Source organism: Dasypus novemcinctus, chromosome 7, assembly GCF_030445035.2.
Source record: "Dasypus novemcinctus isolate mDasNov1 chromosome 7, mDasNov1.1.hap2, whole genome shotgun sequence".
In the NCBI taxonomy this organism is placed as follows: domain Eukaryota; kingdom Metazoa; phylum Chordata; class Mammalia; order Cingulata; family Dasypodidae; genus Dasypus; species Dasypus novemcinctus.
Window position 1 is genome coordinate 28072588 of NC_080679.1, and position 25192 is coordinate 28097779.

The 25192-nt window shown below is 41.8% G+C and overlaps 2 protein-coding genes across 4 annotated transcripts in view; both read right to left on the reverse strand.

The window, feature by feature from the left end:
* The window catches only part of XRCC5 (X-ray repair cross complementing 5), a 96040-nt gene extending 86688 nt beyond the window's left edge, over nucleotides 1-9352 (reverse strand). Inside the window, exons 1-5 of one of the 3 annotated variants that reach the window (XM_004478686.2) lie at nucleotides 9224-9340; nucleotides 5283-5396; nucleotides 2931-3114; nucleotides 2000-2048; nucleotides 917-1039 (exon numbers count right to left, since the gene is read on the reverse strand). In XM_004478686.2, coding sequence (XP_004478743.1) covers nucleotides 917-1039; nucleotides 2000-2048; nucleotides 2931-3114; nucleotides 5283-5396; nucleotides 9224-9244 — 491 coding nt within the window. In that variant the 5' untranslated portion in view covers nucleotides 9245-9340. Of the gene's footprint in view, nucleotides 1-916; nucleotides 1040-1999; nucleotides 2049-2930; nucleotides 3115-5282; nucleotides 5397-9223 lie in introns of all 3 variants that reach the window. The other 2 variants (XM_071216134.1, XM_071216133.1) reach the window with 2 other exon arrangements.
* Nucleotides 9353-18664: 9312 nt separating this feature from the next.
* LOC101425079 (transmembrane protein 169-like) lies at nucleotides 18665-23899 on the reverse strand. The gene is given in 2 exon segments (XM_012519725.3): nucleotides 18665-21076; nucleotides 23507-23899. Coding segments are annotated over 2 exon segments (894 nt in total). The 5' UTR covers nucleotides 23778-23899; the 3' UTR covers nucleotides 18665-20453.
* Between the last annotated feature and the right edge of the window lie 1293 nt (nucleotides 23900-25192).

Here is a 25192-nt window from a genome sequence, read left to right on the forward strand (position 1 = left end):
ATTCCCAATGGCAGGCATACTGAAGATGCCAAAGGCCTACCACTCTGAGCTGGAGGTTTCTTGGCAGAACTCTCAATTTGAAAAATAAGGGTCCCAGAAGACTCTAATAATGCAATTTCCTATACCATCACTCTGCTTTCATGAAAAACTAGACAAGAAATAGGTTTCAAAGACTAGGTAGTGAAAAGAACTTTCTGTTAGGGATATATAATAGAGAAAGTAAGTGCCTGGATGGGAAATTCAAAGTTTTATTTTGTTTTTTTTTTTGGGGGGTGACTCTTTCCCCAACAAATTGTGAAACGCCTACTTTTTCCCCTGAAATTGTATATCCCATCTCTAAATACACATGAGCAAATTACATTTTATGTAGATGTGTATATGTTCCATTTTGTTCCTAAGGTAATAAAACGACTTTAGATCTAAAAAGAGAGTTAAAAATAAACATTCCATATATTTAATATGATTCCCAAGTTGACAATCTTCTCTATCCCAACAACATCTACCATCTGGAGAACAGAGTTTTCTAGAGCTGTTTAAGAGAAGTTGCCTTCTATCAATCTACTAACTGTTTAGGTAAAGATCTCTATGCAAACAGGAGATGAACTGAACATCCTCAAAAGATCTTTAATTCCTCATTCCTTGAGTCCAGTATTGGAAAACAAACTAACAGTCTCTTACCAAGCTGCTTTGTCTCACTGTGACGAATTTCATTTCTTTCAAACCAAAACTCAGGACACAGTTTCTATTACATAGAGAGTGATAAGTAAAGGTTTCCTGAGTAGCCAGTCACCCAACAGATTCCAGCTCGAAGCAGAAAGCAGACTCCTGCAAACCAAGCACTCTTAAGGGGTACCACTCACTGCATTATGTCTTCATTACAAGGATTTGTTTATACACATTATTCCTACAATCTTACAAGAATTGCAGAGAGATTCCAGATTTCTTCAAGTTATAAATTATAATATCCAGCTGATCTTTGCTAAAAGGGCTGCTGAGGTCAGTGAACACTTCAATATGCCTCTTTTCAAACTTCTTTCCTCTGAAAGAGAGAGTTATAACATTTAGAAATCGTTCTCCTTAATTATGTTGTAGAAATTCAAATACACTTTCTCACTGAGCAGTGAGGCAAAGGAATCAATCTAAGGAATCAAACACACTTTCTCACTGAGCAGTGAGGCTAAGGAATCAAAACTTATTGTTGATGCTTAGTTCCTATTAAACACATAATTGACCCTGATAGAACTCATACTTTTTAACATCTTGAGCAAAATTTGTGAACATTACAGAAATAGTATTCCCTAATTTTTTTTTAACTCTAACTTCGCCTAAAGATGTGGTCACCATGACTAAAAAGGATACTTTTTCAGAAATCCTCTCCATAGCAGAATGTAAACAAGAAGCTCTACCAGTGTACTATACTTCAGACTTGCAAGGGTTCACTTTCCAAATGCCCTGCTGATTCCATTCACAGAGCTAGAGGAAGGATTTTGCAGAGACTGTGAAATATGAAAATGCATATTTAGGTTGGGGATTTTTCTGCAGTTGCTTATAACTTTCCTAATAGGCAAGAGATCTGGGTCTATGTGTCTGTGTGTGTATGAATGTGTGAGTGTATGTATATTCAAAGACACATTTTCAAGGCTCAGTAATTAAAGAAGTAATAAATTAGAAACATCTCCCAAATTTACTATGCATTTCATTTCAATTACATATGGATCATACCACCGACTTAAAAAAAAAAATTCTGGTAATTAGCTTAATTCAAATCAGAACAACTTGAAATTGGGCAAGTGTTTATTTCTCCCAGAGAAATTCCCTTCTTTTTTTATAAATTAAACTTTTAAAGAAACAGAAAGGTTTAACTGAACCAACGAATACTGACAAACGTTTGTTTAGCCATGCAAACATGCTGTCTGATTAACAATGTTGACACAATGGACACAATACATCAATCCACAGCTTTGGGAAAAAGCTCATTTTCTTCCATTGAAACACTCACATAGTTTCCTGTTGAATCACATCCATGCACACAATGAGTGCATCCAGGACTTGGCTAGTTAAGGGCAGAAGATATGCTCAAGAATCCCTGTGTCTCAAGAACAACTTTTTCCCCCAGAAGTCCACAGTGCTGGAAATTATAGACACTGGCCTCATTATACGATCATTTAAAAGTACTTCCCCAAGTGACCTCCATCCCAAGTATTATTTTATCAGCATATATTTACATATGCCACCTATCGAAGATACACTCTGGCACACACAACTAAGAAATATAAAGTAAACCAAAAGCTAATCTAATACATTCCATTCATTTAACAAAAAAAAATTATACCATTTTACAGTCTTAAGAACCCATTTTTTGGTGAATACAATCGATTAAGCATGAAGTGAGCTGCAATGCAGCCTTTGCAAGTCACTTCCAACACAGTACCACCTCCTAATGATCAGGGATGGCATTATCAATTGTTCAGAGAAGTACCAAGAATAATGCCTTAAAATTAAGGAACCTGTGGAAGAAATTAGAAATCTCAGTTTGGACCAATTTGATTTTAGGCACAAAAATATCTTCCATCTAGAAAAAGGTAGAGAATGCTAATGCTGTACTCTTTAAAATATCATTTCTCCACCTCCAAGCATTTCTAACCATCACCACCATCAAACCCTCTACATGTAGTCAATACATACAGATACTCCTTAGTGCCTTCCCCTTCCTAGCCTCTCAATATCCAGACCACTAGTGCAGAGAATGGGCAAGTGATTGAAGGGCCCAGTGCCCAGGCACTGCACTTGATTAATTTCACATTAAATCCTCAGAGCCAAAAATATCCATATACTCATAGCTGGGGCTCTGAAACAGCCTCCCCAAACTCTACTATGATTCCCCAGATTAAAGAAAATTGCTTGAGTCTTCTTTGTCTGTTAAAGGATACAGTCAGCTTGTTGAGAACCTGGTTGGATTGTGCTTTTAATGTCCAGCAGCAAATCAAAATCTGGTAGCTTCAGGTGTCTATGAACTGTGATGTTCTGATACTGATCCTCACTAGCAAGAGCATTGTCAGTGCCATCAGTGCCAAACAGGACTAAAGCAATTTCATCCTTGCTCTCAGCAAACACCTAGAGAAGAATGTTAGAAAGTTAAAAAGCATTATTAGTACAAACTAGAAGCCATTACATATCTAAGCTTCAGGATACAGGACAGACATACCACCCTATGGCAGGCCCCTTCAGCTACTGTCAACAATAGCACATGGGCCTGACGGACAATGGCATTCCCTAGGTTCTAAGCAGACTTTTCCATTGACTACAGGTCCCGACCTTCATTTCAGCACACGTTAGGGTAGAAGGATGGGTGGGTGGTAACAGCTCTTGATGACTTCCAGCCAAATCAGATTGTAATTCTCAATGAAAACAGATAATTTGCAATGACTCTAATCTATCTTTCTGGAATGACTAGCCAAGGTATAAATTTCCAGGAATTAAAAAAAAAATGCTGCTTCATCCTATGTCCCAGCCATTCCACTTAAGGTATATATACCCTAGAGAAGTTCCTGCACTTGTACTCAAAGAGACAAAAGACCAAGAACATTTCTTTCAGCACTGTTTATTACAGGGCACAACTGGAAATAAACTATCAGTCAATAGGAGAATGCAGACATACACTGTGGAACACATGTATAATGAAATATTACATCCCAGTAAAAATGAATGAATTTGAGTAATATTAATCAAGATTAAAACATCAGGCTGAGGAAAAAAAGTTATGGAATTATATGTATCATTTATATATGCTTTAAAGAGTTTTATACAATATCATATTATTTATGAAGAAATACTGTGAATAAATATACTTTTTAAAGCATAAAATATGCACGATAATGATAACTACCAAAACTCTGAGGGAAGGATGGAAAGAAGAGAATAGGATTCAAAAGTGATTACAGGCTTCAAGTGTACCTGTAGTATTTTAGTTTTTCTAAGAAAAAAAGAAAAAGAAATTTTTTTAAGTGTCAAAATGTTAGGATTATATAGCACCAGCCAATAGGAAAATAGATTTCCACTTTATTATTCTGTTATTTGTTCCTTTTATGAAATGTTTCATAATACAATATAAAACAAAAAATTGTATCGGATATGATAAACAGTCCCTTTGCTGCCTAAATACTACCATGAGCTTTTTACATCAATGGGGAAGACTGCTGCATGAGGAGAGGTGAATTACAGTCATTCTGCATTTCTGTTGGTCTGTTCATTTCCCAAGTTCATTAACAACTGCAACTATAATTCCATTGTACATGAAGCAAAGGTCCCAGCCATTAGGGTCCAAACATATCTAGCACACCAGTAGGGCAGGCCTGCCAGAATTCTGCCTGCTGGACAACAAAACCTTGGCAAGGGAGGGGAGGAGATTTTTAGAACAGTATGGGACTTTCATCAGGTTTTGTCTCCCAGCAGGAGACTTCTTATAATAAAAAAGGGGTGCTTAATTTTCTTCCCTTGAATCTAAGTGGGCCTTAGTGACTTACTAAACCAATAAAAAGCAGTGGAGTGACTTTCTCAGATTTCTAAAGCTGGGTTACAAGCCATGCAGGGTATCTTAGAATGCTCACTCTTGGACACTTGTTCTCAGAACTAGTTCCACATTGTGAGAATCCCAAGCTACTTGAAAAGGCCACATGTAGGTACTCTGGTGGACCCAGATGACAGAGGCATCAATGACCAGACACGTGATGGAGCTTTCTTGGTTGCCCAACCCAGCTGAGCCTTCAGATGACTCTAACCACAGCCACCATATGAGAGTAACCTCATGAGATGCCCTGAAGGAGAATCACCCAGCTGAGTCCAATCACCCCACAGACCCATGGGAGAATTTTTTTTTCATGTTATTGTAAGACAGAATATTTTATCTATCCAGCAATAGAAAACCAGAATAGACACAAAGAAGATGAAGGGCTTGCTCAAGGTCAAGAGGTTAGTAAACATGGCAGAGCAGAGAATCAAATCCAGGGCTTCAGTCCCCAGAGATACACTTTTAAACATTACTTTATACTATCTCTTGTTTCTGATAAAAACTGTAATATCCAGTGGATGGGGCCAGAATGTAGAAAGAAAAAAATACCAGAATCTAGTGGTAGCTGGACTTGCATGTACATACATATAAGAAAACCCCCAGATTCCCTAAAACACTGAGGCTGGAAGTTAAAAGGAGACTAGTATCTTACATTAGTATGTGGAGGCAACATTTAAAACATGGGTTACAAGCTCAAGGCCAATCTGAAACGTACCTGTTGCTGTACAAACATGGTCATCACCTTCTTTGCTTGTTCAAATGGGGATTCTTCACCAGGAAAAGAGTTACTCATGGCAAAGCCCACATCCATACACAGCACAACAGCTGCCTAGAAACAAAGTCCCAAAGAATGTTTAAGAAAAGGTTAATAACAGTCATAGAAAAGAGGAGAGATAGGCCCATTGCTTATTTCATTCACAGAACCTGTACTAATATTTGGGAAAGGGGTGGTAGAGGGAGGGAGAGTGTTCTACACAGAGAATGTATTTAAGACATATAAATTTCCATAAGAAGAACCCTTAAATAGTCCTGATACTTTCTAAAAGCTAGAGAGTAACAGCCAGGAGAAAAGCATCTTTCAGGTAGCTATGCTCCTTTGGCCTGAGCCCCAGAATAAAGCCATGGTCAGCAGATCTGTGCTAGGTCCAGCCCAGTTGAGCCCAACAACCATCAGGCAAATGGGAGTTCATCTGCAGACTCACAAGCACAAGAATAAATGCTTTTGTTGTAAGCCACTGATTTGGGGCAAAATTTTTTATGAAGCCTTATTGTGGCAATAGTTGACTGCTATAATCTGCACAGGTTAAAATGATGAGCTCCAACAATTTGAATCAGTTTGTAAACTGGAGATCTAAAATGAAGGATAAAATACCAAATCTAATATACTAGGGGATACAGGCATATAAACAAATAATTCTGGGACAAAAATCCATGACAGGGAGTCGACATGGCTCAGTGGTTGAGTTCCAGTTTTCCACATGAGGTCCCAGGTTCAATTCTAGGTTCTGGTACCAAAAAAAAACAATAAAAAAAATACATGACAGAAGTATGTACCAAGTATTAACAGAGTACACAGGAGGGGCACCTGCCTAAGAACCCAAGGCTATGGGGAAGGGAATAGAAGACAGTTAGTAAGGAGACAGAAAAGCATTCCTGGATATGGATTGTAAAGAGTAAGTGTGGGGAAGCGGATTTGGCCCAAAGGATGGGGCGTCTGCCTACCACATGGGAGGTCTGGGGTTCAAACCGGCGGTGTCCGCCTACCACTTGGGAGGTCCAGGGTTCAAACTCAGGGCCTCCTGACCCATGTGATGAGCTGGCCCATGGGCAGTGCTGATGCACACAGGAAGTGCCGTACAGGGTGTCCCCCGTGTAGGAGAGCCCCACGCACAAGCAGTGTGTCCGTAAGGAGCTGCCCAGCACGAATAAAGTGCAGCCTGCCCAGGAGTGGCACCACACACATGGAGAGCTGACGCAGCAAGAAGACACAACAACAACAACAAAAAAGAGACACAGATTCCTGGTGCCGCTCACAAGAATACAAGCAGACACAGAAGAACACACAGTGAATGGACACAGAGAGCAGACAACTGGGAAGGGGGTGGGCGGAGAAGGGGAGAGAAAGAAATTTAAAAATTTATATTTGAAAAAAAAAAAAGAGTTAAGTGTGAGTTAGTCTAATGAACAATGGAGTTCCAGGCAGAACAAAACACACAAGCAAAGAGTAAATAGCACTCATGTATGTGGGGAACTAAGAAAACAAGGGAAACAAAATAAAAGTAAAGGGATTCATGGAAAGCTCTATACTTGAGCATCCAAAATTTAACTGAATAAATACAAGTTGTAGGAGACCCGAACTAACAGCAACTTACAATTTTAGGGTGGATTTTAAAATGAGTCAACAGAAATAGATGGTTAAAACAATACACTGCCTACCCCTTCCTCGCGCCCATTCCCCAAAATATCGTTAATTGTGTTAACAGTATAGTGAATTCAAGAAAGGAAAAGCAGAGTCCTTTGGTGAAAAAAGACAAGTCTAGGAATCTAGAGACCTGAGATCTAGTCCCATCTCTATTACCAATTAGTTCTGAGCCCCTCTGCTATTTCATGGAGGTAGGAGGCACTTGGACTAGAAGAGGTCTAAGGTCTTTTCTGGAGCTAACAGATCTTGACTCTGAATGACATTCTCATCTGCACTTTGTACTGGTCAGAAAACATGTGACAGGCTGTTAGTCGTTCGAAAGGATCTGAGAACATGTGATGTGAAGAACATGTGATGGAAAAAGACTGGGTATTTGAGCCAGATAACAAGATTTAGGCAACATGATCATACTCTCCAAATACTGGACAGTTATGTTATAAAAGGTCTGTGGAAAAGATAATGGGATCAACAGGGAAAAGTTACAGGGATCCAATAGAAGGGGGAAAATGGACATTTACAATTGATTAACAGAGGAACTACTGTTTTCTAAAGCAGTGGTCTCCTGACCCCAGAAGTGTTTGAAAAGCCTGGATAAGTTCCTGCAAGGCATGTTATAGATGATTACCAAAGCTGGCTATGTCTCAAGCGTCTGGGCAACACATGACAAAGAGACAATATTTAAGTTTTTCCCCAGTTTATAAAAAAATGCAACAATCTCTATATTAAGAGATTTCTGGAATAAAGGAACTTATTTGGAGAAAAGATGATAATAAACTACAAAATCCCTTTAAGAGCAATAATATTTATATCGTGCAGTTTCAAAGACATGAAGAGAAGAATTAAAAAAAAAAAACCTATACACATTTATAATAGCTATTACTAAGCCAGAAAACTCTAAGTCAGGGACTAAAGGTCTTTTGCCAGGAACCAGGCATCCAAAAAATGGCATCAAAGGGTTTCACAATATAGAACTCTTATCTGGAAGCAGAATGGGCTACATAATATCTTCAGTTTCTTTCTGGCAACAGCAAGAAAACCAGGAAAGAGAAACTGGGCAGCATAGCAACCCATTTTTTCTGTATAGTAGTAATCAACACAGCATGTTAGAATTGTGCATCAAGTCCACCTGCCATAAAGCTGCTGCTCCACTAGACCTGCAGTTTTCAGCAGCTGAAAGGAGGAGGAACAATAGAGATGAGCAGCAGCATTATGAATCCGGAATCGTTCTAATCATTTCCCAGTGGGAGTTAAGGGGAAGAGATCAGCTGCTTGGATTCAAATCTTGTTTCTCTCTCTCTACCTTATTTCCTGGCAGCTCCATGTTACACATGCTGCAGGAGCCTAGAAAAGCATCTAGTCTAGAGCAGGCACTCAACAAATGTGTTGAATGAATTAAACAGCTCCCTGGAGCCACACTTCCCTCTAGTGATCCTTCAGAGACAACTACCACTCTTTGCCTGTTATAGAAAAAAATCATTTTAAAGATTCATTGTGATTTCTGTTATTAATCTGGGACTCCTAGGGTCAGTGAGTCCTAGCAACACAGATTCTACAGGGTCCTGAAACCAAACAGCCTGGGTTCAAATCCCGGTTACCCTGTGACCTTAGACTAATCACAAAGTTCTCAATGCGTCGTTTTCCCCCCTGTAATACGGGAATAGCAGTTTTCACCTTGCAGAGTGATTGTAAACACTAAATGGGATAGGAATTATGTATGCCTTGCACAGAGGAAGCTTTCAGTAAATGTGAGATAAATTATTATATAGGTGGTAATACGACGCTTTGCATTTCATACGCTTCTATTCGGAGTCTCTAATATTTTGCAACAAGCCCGTGGGGGATATGATAACTTTCATTCTCCTACAGATAAAAGAATAAACAAACAAAGCACGCTCAAGAGCAACGGAGGAAGTAGAGTTAGAGGGTTGGGAGTGAAATTAGGGATACAGAGAGGAGGCGGTGTGGGGAAGGCAACAGGACGCGGAGAGGGTAGAAGGAAGGGTGGGAAAGGCAGTGGAGGGGGAGAGAGGACGAGGCTCCAATTCAAGTCTTCGTACAAGTCTGCAGCTTTTCTCTTAGAACATCACTCGGTCACGGCCCTCCTCATCCAGCCCCTGACCATGCTCCCCTCCTCTCTCCCCATTCCTTGGCACAGTGAATCCCCCAATTCCTGCTTCCGAACCACCCTCTCCGGATACCCAGTGTGGGTAAGGACCCCAACAACAGCTCTCTACCTTATTCCCTGACCGCGCCATGTTGCCAGTCCGTAGGCTATTTGGTCCCCTCTTCCGGGAGGGAACCCGCCGCGCGGAATCTCGGTTCCGGAAGACTCGGAGCCCGACCGCAGAGGAAAGAGCTCGCTTCCCGCTGAGCCTGTAGAGGCGGGGAAACCGCGCGCCAAGAGCCCTGAGCATGCGCAGATTCCCTGTGTTTGGCCTTGGTGATTTTGTGCCTTATGTTTCTGCTGTCAATCACTTGGAAAGATTCACTTCCCTTTACCCCATTGAGAGTAACAGCTACAATGGAATTAGAGTTAACTATAAATCCAAAAAGTCACTTAATTTCTCTAAGTCTCAGTTTCTTCTTCTGTAAAATGGGGGTTAAAGAAAGACATCACCGTTGTGGTAAGAGAACGAATTCCTGAAAGGAGAGTAGGAGTTTTCTAGGTAAACCTGGGAACGGCATTCTTCTTTCCAGAGGAAATGGGATGGATAAACGCCTGGAGGCCTTAAAACAGCATCTTCCAAAAGTTTGGAGGGGCTCTAGCTTGGAAGCCCGAATTAGGGAGTTTGTTTTGTTTGTTTTTGCAGCTATCAATTCCAGTGCCTGACAAGGTCACCGTCCCCTTCCTAAGGGCGGCAGGCCGGATCTGTACCATGCACAGAAAAGGGTATTTTCCATACCAAATGTCTTGGTTTGTCAGGGTTGCTGTAACAAAGTACCACAGAATAATTGGCTTAAACAAAAGCGACCTATTGTCTCACAGTTCTGGATGCTAGACATCCAAAATCAAGATATGTGCAGGACCATCCTTCCTCTTAAGGGGGAGAAAACTTTCATGCCTCTGCTCTGGCTTCTGGTTGGTGGTGGGCCATTCGTGGTGTTCCTTGGCTTGTGGCTTCATAACTCAGTCTGCGTCACAGGGCCAACTCTCTCTGTCTGTCCCCAGCTCTCTATGGCAAATTTTATTATAATGACACCAGTCATATTGGATTGGGCCTACCCTAATCCAGTTTGGCCTCATCTTAACTAATAACATCTTCAAAGAACCTATTTGCACACAAGTGCACAGTTACAGAACAGGGGTTAGAACACGAATGTGCTTTTTGGATCCAATCCAGAACACCAAATGATCCACAAGGTGACAGTTCATTGGACAAGGGTCTAGCAACCTGTAGGGTCCACAAACTTCTGCCCAAACTGGGACAATCAAGTCCAATCATTTCCTCTCCCTCTTGTAATCTGAACTGGGAAAACTGGGAACTGAAGCTGAGTAGATGCACAAGGAGGCAGCGAGGAAGGAGGGGCCTTAATAGACCCTGAGGATGCCAAGGTTATATAATAACCAAAGCCAGGAGAGTGGGACGTTTTCTGACTGTGTTCAAGGAACCCAGGAGTTTCTTCAAGCTTTTGATCCAGATTGGAGTCCTTTCATAACTGAAATATTACTGTGTTTTTAATATTTTACATGTTTATTTTGAAATTACAGTTTTGGCTCCTGGAAAGTATTTGAGTTTGATAGCACTCTGAGAGTGAACTGCATGAGTGATAACTTCAGAAGCATTATACAAAATAAAATGTAGAGACCAAGTTTGTGCTCTGACAGAAAGCAGTAACAATGGTTATATGAGCAATTGGGGAAATTACTTAAAATCCTTAACAGTACAGATATGAAATTGAGATTTATATCCCAGATGTGACTAGTGTCAGAACCGTCCTCTACCAATGCCATGAAATCACATTTTTTAAAAATTCATATAAAAACCTTATGTTTGTAATTAAATTAATGGAGGAAGTGGAAACTTCTGATGTTGGCTACTAATCTCTTCCAACATGGCAAATATTAAGGCTTGGCTGTCCATTCGAAAGGGGAGGAATGAAATTTTCAAATCATCTGAAATTAGTTCCTTTCAAGATTTAGACTCTTGTTTTATAGGAAGCCTTGGAGAACAAGGGTTTATTATTCTTAAGCATTGTATTAGTCAGGGTTCACTAGGGAAACAGAATCAACAGGCGATATCTGTCAATAGTAGGAGATTTTATAAGAGTCTCTTATGTGACCGTGGGCATGCATGCCCAAGTCCAGGTTCCACAGTCAGGCTGCAAAGCAGGGCTCCGATGAAAGTCCAGTGACGGTCTCTGATGAGTTTCCAGAAAACATTGGCTGTCCAAAGACTGCTGGGGAATTCTCCCTGAATGCTGAAATCACTTTCCCTCTTAAGGCATTCAATCAATTGGATAAAGCGTCACTCATGTCACTCATTGCTGACGGCAATCTCCCTGATTGATGTAGATATAATCAGCTCTCTATGGAGCAAGTTCACTGGTGACTAAAGTCCATACGTGTCCTTGTATACAATTAACCCAGTGCTTGCTTGACCAAACAACTGGGCACAATCACCTAACCAAGTTGACACATTAGCCTAATCATGCCAAACACGAACTGAGATGATATAATGGCAATAAACAAGTTTTAATCTAATTTCTCTGGGTCAAACATTATTTTCTCCAGCTCAGCATGTTATGGCTGCTAAGCAAATAGGAAAATAGAGCTCTGCTCTCTGATATTCACTAGGAAGACTAGGTAACTATGGGTGAACACAATTGTTCAAGATGTGTTGGAGAAAAACAGTGCTTACTGGGACATGGAAACTAATATGGCCACAGTCAGGGAATTTATTGAGAAGCTCTCCCAACAGAGGGGATCTGAAGAACAGACTTCGGTGCCCCCACCAGCATGGTGGGGGTCTGAAGAGAGACTTCAGCCCACTTGTGGAAGGTGCAGATTTGAATTTATACAGTGCATCAATAGGTTGGGAAATGTTAGTTCATGGGGAGAGGGGTTAGGGTCCAGAGTACAGCCTTGGGTCAATAAAGGGCTGTAAAAGTGAATTCTTCTTATGGATGGCTTGGGGGTGGTGGGCTAGGAAGTAGGGTTTCTTGGAATGCAGGAGGGTTTGATGCCCGGAAGGGTTGAGGGTCCTTATCTGCTCCACTCCCATGGTGATATGGCTCATTCTTGGGGGAGATACATTGTCTTCCACATGTAGGCAGCTTGCTAATTCAGTCGGAATGGAGCCACAGCCTTATGACCTGCTAATCATTGCAAACCTCTAACATTCCTAACATATATATCCTCTAACATATATATATATATATGGGGGGTCCTGGGCATTGGGATATAAGGTACTGGGCAGGGTGGAAGGGTGAGGGGATTTGGGGTGTCAGCTCGATCTGGCTTCTTCCTGCTGTTATGGGGCAGAGAAAAGAAGTTCCCTTCCATCCTGTACAGTGGGCTGTGGTTTCAGGTCCTGCAGGGGTTGATGTTGTTCTCCCAGCAGAATGGCGCCGTTTAAGTATTCCTGGATTGTTGCCTGTAGGATTTGGTGTATGAATCGGAGAAGAAGATGATCATGGGTGACATCTTGGATGGCTGTCTGGATAAACTGAGTTATTGCTGATAGAAGGAGAATGAGAGTTATAATTGTGCTAAGGATCAGAATTAACCAGGAAATTTAGGGTGGGCTGAAGGATTATCGCTTCCAGGAGTTTGAGGACAAGGAACAATAAGATTATACATTCAGCATTAAACATTTATGGCATTAATGGTTGACAGTGAAATTACCTGATTTGATGAGTTTATACACGTAGCATTTTAGCTGGAATAGGAGACTTTAGGTTATTAACTGTGGTTGAATGACAGTGTTTTTGAGTGACGTTTCATGGATTTAAGATTCCAAACCAGCAGAGCTGCATAGACCAGTCTGGTGATCAAAATGACGACATTTTTCCCCATTTTATATAGTTTGATGCATAGGCAACAAGAAATTATTATTACTTCCCTTTTTGGGTTTGGAGCAGCTGGCACTTTAACTTGTAATTTAGACTAGTGCATTGTTATTAGGATTCGGTTACAAGGTTCCAAGAGTCCCGTTGCAGTGTCTGCAGCACTGCCCTTTCTGAGAGAGGAAGGGGATGGATGTTATGCACTTGCCATCGTGCTACTGGAGTCTGTGCTCGGCCAGTATGTCTCATCCAGCAAGGTAATTGTCGCAGTCATTGGAGTGAGCATGATGGACATTTGTGGGTGATGTTCATGAGCTGCTGGTAAGTGACAGACAGTTGGAATTGCTGGCCTAGGCACTACAGGGTCGGTCTGGTATCCACGATATTTGCTTTTGTGGTAGAGGCACTCTAATGCTTTTTGGGTTCAACGGTAGCTCTGGACTTTCATGAGGGCATCTGCCTTAATAGTCCCAAGAGAGATATTAGAGAAGGGGGCAGGGCACGCTAGACAGTTACCTGTCACTGCTGGCAAGCATTCCATATGTTCTTCCACAGATTTTTCTTCTCTACGGAGGGCAACTCACAACAGTTCATTTTTCTTGTCTTGTACTTTGGTTTCTTCTTGCAATTGTGAATAAAACTCAAGTGGTATTTGTTTAGAAAGTTGCCTCTGCCACAAACTCCACCCAAAGCCAGTATTGGTACTGGCTACATCAAATTCACTGGGTAAGTTAAGATCCACCCCCCTTACTGCTTGATCCTGTGTTATTGTTTTAAAAGCAGCCTGGTTGGGGACGGAGGGGCGCTTTCATTTCTATGCACAACTTCTTCTGATTAACACATAGGATGGTTTTAATAGCTGAGCTAAATGAGGGATGAAGGGTTTTCAGTATCCCAATAATATGAGAAAACATTGTATTTCATCAGTTACAGCAGAGGGTATGGTTTTGTGTTTTACTTAACTAAACACCATTTAAGAATGTGATAGACAGGACTTTGTAGCTTGTTCTAATCATTTGCCTACTTCAGGCTTTTAAGATAAGCCAGTTGTTTTATTTTAGGACAAAATTGTTATCTTTTTCCTTAAGAATAAAACACAGTGTATACACCCTACATATGTAAGTTACTAAATGATTTTGGAAATTGTTTCAAAGCAAATTTTGTAGAACATACAATTATCATGATTACATTATTTAGCAGGTATTTTATTTTAGCAGTGCAGAAAAACTGCTTTTCACATTATTTTGTGAAAACTTAAGATTTCCAATGGAATTAAAATGATTTTTCCCTATTACAACTATAATATGCAGATTGAGGTAGCTCCTAATCATCAACTCAGTTTCTGTTTAATAATGATTTTTGCAATTAGCCATTTGAATATTTCCGTTTAAGCAATGCTTTTACAAACTTTTTATAATATTCATAACTGCATAGAGTATAGTTACTTCATTTTAAGACAAACTCCGCTTTCACAGAACACATTCCCTTACTCAATGCGACCACAATACCTTCTACAACTTGCCATATGCATACGAATTTTGTCTTACATACTTCCATTCTGATTTTTTAAAAAATTTATTTATTTTTTTATTTCTCTCCCTTTCCCCGCCCCCCCCCCCCAGTTGTCTGCTCTCTTTGGCCATTCATTGTGTGTTCTTCTTTGTCCACTTGTCTTCTTGTCAGCGGCACTCGGAATCTGTGTCTCATTTTCTTGCGTCATCTTGCTGCATCAACTCTCCAAGTGTGCGGCGCCATTCCTGGGCAGGCTGCACTTTTTTTACGCTGAGTGACTATCCTTACGGGGTGCACTCCTTGTGCGTCAGGCTCCCCTATGTGGGGGACACCCCTGCATGGCACTGCACTCCTTGCGCACATCAGCACTGCGCGTGGGCCATCTCATCACACGGGTCAGGAGGCCCTGGGTTTGAACCTTGGACCTCCCATGTGGTAGGCAGTCACCCTATGTTGGGCCAGATCCGCTTCCCAAAATGGACCTTTTTTTTTTTAAGATTTATTTTATTTCTCTGCCCTCCCCCTCATTGTCTGCTTTCTGTGTCCATTCGCTGTGTGTTCTTCTTCTGCGTCTGTTTGCATTATCCGGCAGAACTGGGAAACTGCATCTTTTTTTTTTTTTTTTTTTTTTTAGGTGAAATAGACATTATTATCTTTTTAAAAAAGATACATAGATCACACAAAATGTTACATTAAAAAATATAAGGGGTTTTCATATAGCGCATTCCCCACCCCCCACTCCTCCTACATCAACAACTTCTTTCATTAGTTAGTGTAGCATATTCATTGCATTTGATGAATACGTTTTGAAGCACTGCTACACAGCATGGATTATAGTTTATGTTGCAGTTTACACTCTCTCCCAATCCAGTGAGTTATGGCGGATATATAATGCATCTCTTTTTTGTTGTTGTGTCATTTTGCTCCGTCAGCTGTCCGTGTGTGTGGCACCACTCCTGGGCAGGCTGTGCTTTTTTTATGCGGGACGGCTCTCCTTGCAGAGTGCACTCCTTCTGCTTGTGCATGGGATCCCCTGCATGGCATGGCACTCCTTGTGAGCAGCAGCACTGTGCGTGAGCCAGCTTACCACACAGGTCAGGAGGCCCTGGGGATAGAACCCTAGACCCTCCATATGGTAGGCAGATGCTCTATCAGTTGAGCCCCATCCACTTCCCTCTTCCATTCTGATTTCATGAAAGCCAGCCATCTTATCTTTGGACAAAACATACTTTCTTGAACAAACTAATTAAATTTCAATCAGCACTTGTACAAACTTTTCACTTCTTTCAATATCTTACATTTCATTCTGTCAAGAAAAATAAACTTTATTTTAATTTAGGTAAGAACCATTTTTTATGAAGAGATTTTAGCAGTTTTATCAGTCAAGACTTAGAATTTTCATCACTAATACCTATTTATTAATATAAGCGCTTGTTTGATTTTTGGCCATTTGAATAGAGCTCTGGTAGGAATTAATATTACCATCTGGGGGTCTTAAAAAATACCCTGGCACTGAACAAACAGACAAACACAAAGAGAGTTATGGCACACAGTCAGAAAAATAAAGTTCATTAATTTGACTCATAATTCTTACTCCTTTGGTATGACTATTTTTACTGCGTTTAAAATTTTTTGGAATCACTGTTGCTTGTAATATGCAATTTTGTTTTTGGAAAAAACACATTTACTAGTAATCAGCAACAGTTAGGAATATTTGAGTACAATGCAGTTAAACTTCAACAATTTAGAGAGAGAGATTTAGCAAATATAATTTAGATTATTACCTCTTAGGAATATACTTAGTCTTAGGAGTTAGCTGAAAGCTTACTTGTAAGAGGTAGGTTAAGGAAGGTTACTAGGCAAAGCTGGGTATTGGTAAGTTGTGAGGGATCAGAGGAATAGGATCTGAGAAGATGTTTGATTTGGGAGAGATCAGCCTGAGACGGGGATGTGCTTTCTGCCCCAGCTATTTCCTGAAGAGGGAGGACAAGAGTTGGGGTAGGAGCCTGGAGAGTGGGGAATTGGGCTTGAGAGTGGGTGGTGGGTAGGGAGAAGGAAATGGGTTTACAGGGAGATGTGGGGGTACTGGAGAAGGATGGAGTAAGTTGGGGTCCTGATGAGGCATACAGCAGTGGAGGAGGGGCATGATCAGAGAGATCTGAGTTGGAAGAAGGGTTTTCTGTCTATAGACAGCAAGGAGGGGTGGGGAGGGGAGGCAAGCTCCAGCTCCCATGCCTGTATGAGGAGGGGAGAAAGTTGGGGCAGAAGGTGGTGAGGACCAGAGAGGGAAGAAGGGGAGTTAGAGGATGAGAAGGGTGGGGGGTGGACCTGATGTCTGAGGAATATATGGAGGAAGTGCAGGGGGAGTCTGATCAGCTGGATTAAAGTCCAGGTTTTTGGGGAATTTGGGGGGCAGAAAGGAGGAAGAAGAAAGCTTTCGAGGAGGTTTTTTGGTGTAATAAAGGAGCAGGATTGACAGAGGGAGGGACGGATATAAAGATGAGAAAAAGCCTGAGCATAAGGAATCTCATATGTCTGCCCCTGCTCTGGAGAACTTGTTTTGGAGAACTTGGAAATTAGAAGTGTGTTGATTTTCATTGTCCAGTTGGGATTGTGGCCACACAGAGGTCGGATAGAAAATGAGTTTTTTAGGTCTGATGTCTCCTTCCGGGTACAAAGTTTTAAGGTTATGAAGGAGACAGCCCAGAGGCATGGATTTTGGGGGAGCCAAACTTGAATTCCCCATTTAGGTGGCTTGGGTGAGACTAAGGATCTCTAGGATTGGGGGAAGATTCTGAGTGAGACAGGCATCCCAGAATCATTCAGATATCTCCAAGGAAATGGGAAACCACGCCTGGAGTCAGACATCTCCGGAGCCCAGGGGTTTCTTCCTACAAGGACACAGGCATACCACCTGCCATGGTCCTTGGGGAACGTGGCCCTTGGGTCCCTTGAGGATCCTGACCTAGCGCTAGGTTTTCCCAGTGGGTTGTCCTGGACAATGGAAAAGGAGAGAGAGACAGCAGGATCCTCTGGTGGAGAAATCCTTATCTCACCCAGCCGAGATTCCATGTCCGGTGTTGGAATGGGCATTCAGCCATGGCAGAGGCAAGATTCCTCACTAGTCCATCAGTCTCAACATGACACCAAGCCTGGGTTCAGACCAAATGGAGAAAAACGGTGCTTACTAGGACATGGAGACTAATATGACCACAGGCAGAGACTTTATTGAGAAGCTCTCCCAACAGAGGGGGTCTGAAGAAGACTTCAGTGCCCCACCAGCATGGTGGGGGTCTGAAGAGAGACTTCGGCCCACTTGTGGAAGGTGCAGATGTGAATTCATACAGTGCATCAATAGGTGGGGTAATGTTAGTTCATGGGGAGAGGGTTAGGGGCTAGAGTACAGCCTTGGGTCAATAAAGGGCTGTAAAAGTGAATTCTTTTTGTGGATGGCTTGGGGGTGGGCTAGAAAGTAGGGTTTTCTTGGAATGCAAGAGGGTTTGATGTCCTGGAAGGGATGAAAGGGTCCTATCTGCTCCACTCCCACGGTGGTATGGCTCATTCTTGGGGGCAGATAAGCTGTCTTTCTCAGGTAGGCAGCTTACTCAGCCAATCGGAATGGAGCCACAGCCTTATGACCTGGTCATCACTGCCAATTCTAACAAGATGGTGTTTAACTCTTCTTCAATTGCTTATCTCAGATTCTGTAGGCATTTGCTGGTATCAGAGAAGAAATTACTTTTGTTCTGTTTGACTCAGTGTTTTTTCCTCTATGGGAGCCTTTTGAAATTATCTTAGTTTACATGCCTCTTTCTTCTACTAGACGGAAAGCCCAACTCAGGTTGAAGGCCTTGTCAACGTCATCTAGGTATCTCTTGGGCCTAATCTCACCTTTCACCCCATTTCACCTTTGACCTAATTACAACAACTTTTGACCTTGGCTGAAATATGACAAATGTGGTTGCACGTAGGTAAACATATGAACGACCTAAATGTAATCCCAGGAAATTAGTGGTGTGTGGAAAGTGTCAAGACAAAAGGAACCATATGAAGATCTTTATATATATATAAGGCAGCCATCAGGCTCACCCTTTTTCTGTGAACTGTAGCATTCAAAGCAATTTTGGAGAGCCTCAAAGACAAAGTGAACAAATAAATTGTTCATCAGATTTTATTTTTATTTTCTTTGTTTTCATTACAATAGTTTATATACCTGTAAAAGCACCAGAGAGTACCAAGTTTTTCTTCAAAAATGCTGGGCAAATTTTTTTTTTTCCTCATTAGACGAATAACAGTTAAAAGAGAGAGAGACAGAGAGCAAGCTCCTCTGAGGGTGGAGTTCAGCACCATACATTAGGACACATGTCCTTGGCCTGCTGTAGGGGAGCATGGCTGTCTACTCTGGTTTGATTCAAAGCAGTTTCTTTCAGCAGCTTACTTGTGAGACATGAACACGAAATGAGCAACAACTATTTTTGCAAGGGCGCAAACCTGTAAGGTTTGCTTGACCGCCTAGGATTAGATTTTTTGCAATTAGAAGGAGACCCTTAGGAATGAAAATAAATAGTTCAAAAGATATTAAGGTGGTGTACAACCTCAAGGGGCCAGGAAAACACAAATTTCACAGAATATCAAAGATAGTGTTTGTTATTAAACTCTAGAACAGTCCAAGTGAGTGACGCTCTGAGTGAGGTTTTGCCCAATCACAGAAAGCTAAAACTGGCTTCTTTGTGCGTAAAGCAACTGGACTCTGTTGGAGAGTAATTTGGCAGATACAGTTCCTCCTTTCATAATATTTAATGTACTGCTTAGATTAAGTAACTTCACCTTTTTTCCATCTCCAACACCATGACAAAGAGTTAGGTTGCCTTTATATAATCATGCTCTCCTACCCACTATTCTTTTCCAAATAACCCTGAAACCACAGGATATCTAATTCTAAAATATACAAGGTGCTTCTTAGCTAATAACAGTGTAAATTCTCTCTATGTAAGATTCAGGCCAAAGTTAATACATAAATAAATAAATAGATAAAAATATATTAGTAGTTTGAGCCGTTTTTCTCTTTTCCCTCAAATCAGCATAACTCCAATTCTTAGCGGAGACTGTAGCTGCCCAGCCCCAAGATTGCATTTCCCAGTCTCTTTTGCATGTGAGGCCACAGGACCGAGGTCTGACTGATGAAATATAAAAAGAAGTGTTGAGTGGACTCCTGAGAAGTGTCCTTAAACTGGAGGGGGGTTCTCTTCTTTGTCCCTTCTTCTATTCTGCTGCCAGAAACATAGATGTGATGACTGGAGATGTAGTCAGCAACTAGGATGTTGAGGAAAAGGCTCATGAGGACCAAATCCTACCAATGGTAGAGGAACAGAAGAAGCCTGGGGTTCCGTGGACTTCCCAGGGTCCCTGGACAGTCTTCCTCCAGACTTCTGTGTGAGAGGTAGAAATAAACTTCTATCTTATGTAATCCACTGCTTTAATCATAGGCAGCTAAATCTACATGTAGGTGACACACTCAAGTCTTTATATTCTGCTCTACTGTTGGAGTCCTGCTTCCAAAACGTTTCACTCCATCCCTACTACTTATTGGTGCACTTGGTCTCCTCTGAGCCTCCTTATTCACCATGTGACATTAGGGAGATATTCTCTTGCTACTAGTAACACCTGATCCGATATGCAGCCAAGCTCCCTGTCCCAGATAAGTTGTTACTTCAGAGCAGGGAATAAAGAAGAGTTTATCCACTAGGTGGACTGCTTTGGCCCAAGTTGCTTTTTCTGTTCCCTGCTCTCCTGGCACCATAAAGATGGTAGGGCAGACCAATGTGGGCGAGGATTTTCCAGAAGAACTGGGGGTGGGGGGAGTTGACATTAAAGAAAGACTCCTTTGGAATTGCAAGATGATATGTAGACTACTGAAGCCAGAGAAGGAAGGAAGTTGTTGGAAGTTTAGACAGTGGAGGTTTCTACTTCCTGAATGGGGTCCTTGTTGGAGAGATTGCCTGAGATATTGTCAGATTTAAGTAGCTCCACGATGCTGTAGGGAGAGCAGTCCTCCAGACCCAGCTTGCTGCAGAGCCAGCCACAGAAGCCTTTCTCCATATCCCGAGCAGCTTGCCACCATGCTCCCCAGGACCACGACAGCTGGACCACAGCAGCATAGAGGCCTAGGGAAGAGGCCATGGCCATGATGAGCACTGGATAGAAGAGGATGAGGCAAGGGCAATATGAGATCTTGTGCCAGAAGGTCCTCTCTTCATTGTACACGAGGAAGATGTTGTACCAGGTGATAGTACCATAGTAGAAAGAGACAATGAAAGAGAGGACAAAAACCACAGGCAGACAGATCAGTGTCCAGAGGACCACATGGGGCCCTGGGTCTGCTCCCATCTGGCAGGGCTTTCTTCCTTCTGGTGCTGTTTCCCTTGATGACTCTTTAGGCTTCGTCAATTCCTGCAGCTCCTTCTCTGTCAATGTGACATGGATGTCCACCATCTGACCTTTTTTCTTTCCTCAGGTGATGGTTCCAGTTAATGTGACATAGCGGCTCTCCAAAGGCATGTTCCACATACCTGCAAGGCACAGGGAGGTAAAAGTCAAGATCAGAAAAAAGGACATTTCATCATGGCATCCCATAAGGCTGGGACTGATTATGAGACTATCCATTTTCATAGCCTCTGGCACAATCCTGGAGTCCATGATTCAATGATTGGCCACACAGGTCTCCCATGAAAGGGAGCCACTGGTATTATTTCTCCCACAGTGAACTCTCACTCTATGCATATGGGCCCTGATAAATCAAGAAGCAAGTTAAACTTGTTTTTCATGTTCTCTCTCCTTCTTTCTGGGCCTCAATCTCGATAGGCTCTCTGAAAAGGAGGGGTGTAAATGACTATTTACAAATCATCTAAGCATTCACTCCCTCACTTTACTATAATACTGATCTTACCTCTAGTTTACAAGTGCCGTTTGAAAGTATTTTTCATGGGTACCAATTACTGTTGATACTGTGAAAACTGTACACTGTGTGCATTATATACCAAGAAAACTGTACATTGTGTGCATTATATGCTGTGTGTGTGCATGTATCAAGGGGCTAGGGCAAGAGTTCAACTGGAGGCCCTTTGTGAGCAGCCCACCCCCTTGTCTTCTCATGTCTACTTCTATGTGTCCCCAAGAGGGGGCCTCCACATGTCTTAGACATCCCAGTCCTCACATCCAAACTCTTTGCACACACATATCCCACCAACATCACCAAAAAGCTATCATTCAGCCATCTTAGAAGTGAGGCTGGGATCCTGAGGCAGGGAATGCATGATCCTAGGTGTGTGAAATGTGATCTAGAAGTGTAAGAAGGAGGTCCAGGTTCTAGGTAAGCATATCCTTTGGGGCCTGTGGACTCCTTGCTCCATGGTTAGAAATGTTAGAGCAGACCCACATAAAGAGCAGGGCCAAGCACAGCGGCAGGGGCTCTGACTGCCCACATATAAGGGTTGTACTTTTCCCCTAAAACCTACTAGTTTCACGGTCTCCCTCAGCTCAGCAAACACCATCATCTCTCCATTTCCCATATCAAGAACTCAGGAGTCAACATAGATTCCCCTTTCTCCCCATCCCTACCTTGAATGCATCAGCAAGATCCAAATTACATTCTGAATCCATCCATTCTCCTCTATCTCCCCTGTATCCCCCAATCCTGGCTTCTACATTAATATTATTGTGGCTGCAGTGCTGCAATAGTCGCTCATCAGCTTCTACTCCTATGCCTTCCAATCCATTCTTCACTGAGAAGCCTGAGTGATCCCTTAAAATTATAAATGAGATAGTGACTCTCCTGAACCTAAAAGTCCTCCATTGACTTCCTCTCGCCCTTATAATAAAACTCCAACTCCTTACCATGACCGACAAGTCCTCTGCTCTCCTCCCACCACCCTCCCCCCTGTTATCTCCACTCTACTCACTCAGGCCAATGGTGCTCCCACCTTAGGCTCTCTGCCTTGCTGTTAGCCCTCCTGGAAATGCCCTGCCCAGGTGTTTTTACGGCTGGCCCCTTCATGTCACTAGGATCAGCTCTAACGTCACTTCTTCAGAGAGGCCGTCCAGTCTTCCCCCGCCCCCCACCTTCCACCAGTTACTCATCTCCCCCTCACTGTGGTTTTATTGTCTGTCATACTCACCACCATATAAATTTATCTTCTTTGTTGACCTGTTACTGTCTGTCTTCCCCTGACCAGAAGATAAGCTGCACAAAGGCAGGCACGTTGCCTTGTCTCTTGCATGGCGGGCGTATGTCTTAGAACTTTACGCACCCGCTCATCTACCTCACCAATCTATTGCCACACAGTAATCCTGAATATGGACACACCACAATTTCTTTAGCAACAACAACATTTTCATGAATGCCTCCTTGTGGACATGGGTATAAGTTTCTTGGGGTAGATACTGAGAATTATAATTTCTGGGACATAGAATCTATATATTTTGAATTTTGGATTTTAATAAATATTGAAAAATTTCTCTACAAAGTGGTTAAAAGAGTTTCTACTTCCACTTGAGATGTATGAGAGTATATTCATTTCCTCATGTTATTATCATCAGGTTTTACTCATGTTTGGTAATACTGTGTGTGAAGGAATACCATATCTCAATTGTCATAATTTTCATTTTCCTGATTATTAGGAAATTAACCTATTACTGTTACTTTATCTTACATGTAGTAATTAGTCTGCTAATTGTGTATAAATCACCCTCTTCTACTAGGTTTAAACAGGCCAGAATTTCTAGTAGGATCTCTAAAGGGGAGAGAGCTTCTCCACATCATCTAGTATGCAACGTAATAGGTGCTCAGTAAAGACTGTTGGATGAAGGCTTTGCAACACTGTGAGAAAAAATGTGTCAACAAGAAGAAAGAAATCAGTGAGCAAATTCCTGGTTGTCTTCTGGAAGATCAACATTGGGTTTCCTTCCCATGGCTGTAAAATCGTGGCCCCAGAGGGTCTCACCATCATCCACAGGGTAGTCTAGGAAATCATCTCCCTCCTCCTCCTTAGGTTGATCTCCACCTTCCAATTCCACTGGCTCCTCATCCAATTTCTCGCTCTCTGACCGGAAGATGATGATAGATTCTGGGCGGGACTCTTTCTTCTTCTTTTTCCTGCGACCCATTGTGGATTCCCCATCCAGGGCCAACGGAGCAGCCACTACCTTCCTCAGACAGCCATGATGGGGACTCGGGAGCTGGCTCTGGCCTTCCGCTCTGGCTGGCTCTTCCATCCCTGTCCTCAGGTCAAGCTATTTCTTAAGAAGGGTCCACCTTGCTTGAGGCAAACTCAGAATACACACATCACAGAGTTTCTTCCTGGATGGGGCTATGCAAAGAGATCCCAAGGATGGATCCCATCTGCAAGAGAGGAAATCAAAGCCATTAACAGGGAGCAAATAGGGTGGGATAGAGAGGGGTTTGGGAAATGATCCTCATCTTGGTAGAAGGCTTCCACTCCTTTTACTTTTCACAACAATTTATATCGGAAGTGCTGGGAAAATACTTATATGAGAATGGATTGGTCATGAATGTAATATACTTGTATAAAATTTTGTACAAAGTTTACATATTGTCATCTCTACATACATATATTACACAAGAACATCAGTCAGGTTGGGAGATGAAAAGCATAGGGTAGTTGGGTGAGGAAGCTCTACAGATGAATGGGAGTCTGTTGGCAATATTTTTAAGTTTATTTGCATTGATCAGGATCAAAATAAGGTCTTTACAAGGCAAATGGCCCTTAAGTCTCTTGGTCTATAGCAGTACTGTTCAATAGAACTTTCTGCTGATGTACCTGTAATGTGGCTACTGAAACTGAGGAACAGCATTTTTATTTTATCAACCTAAATAGCCACATGTGGCTAGTGTCTATCTCAGGTCTAGAGTGTCACTCTCCAATTTTTTTCTGTGCAATTTATTTGCTACTGAAAACAGGTAAATTATCTTGTAGTTTCCAAATGCCTGGATTTTCCTGATTGTATCCCCATAGCATGTTCCTCTGAATCATTTATTTCCTAAATATTTGTTAAATAGAGAGGCTTAATCAGATTTAGGTTGGAATTTCTTTGGTTGAGTATTTTAGCAAGAAAACTTTATAGGTGATGTTCTTCTGTATTTCCATCAGAAGGCACCTTATGTCTGGTTGACACTTTTTGTAAAATTAAGGAGCCACTGATGACCACCGCTGACAATCAGAGGTCATGGATAATCTATTTCTCTCATTTCTTCTTTATTAGCCAGAATAATCTCAAACACTTCTATCAAACTCAGTTTTTAATTTAGTGGAGGAGGCAAGTGACCCTGTTATTATACAATATTATTGGTAATTTGTGGGAAACAAAGCCATGCTGTTTCCATAATAGCAAATTACTTCCTTAACCACTGAGTCATGCTGTCCTTGGAGATATAGGTGCAGGTCATAATTCTATCAGGAAAATGTAACATTCTGGTGGAAAAAGGACTTGCTAGACAGGAACGACCTGAGCAAAAAGATTAATGAGTATATTTGATTCAGCAATATAATAGAACATTATGAACTTTGGTAACTATCTAATTCACTGTGTTAGTAAGAATGAGGTAATGGTAATAGTTATCTAGAATAGTTCCTGCTTCTCATGGTCTGTTGGGGTATATAAGCAAGCCC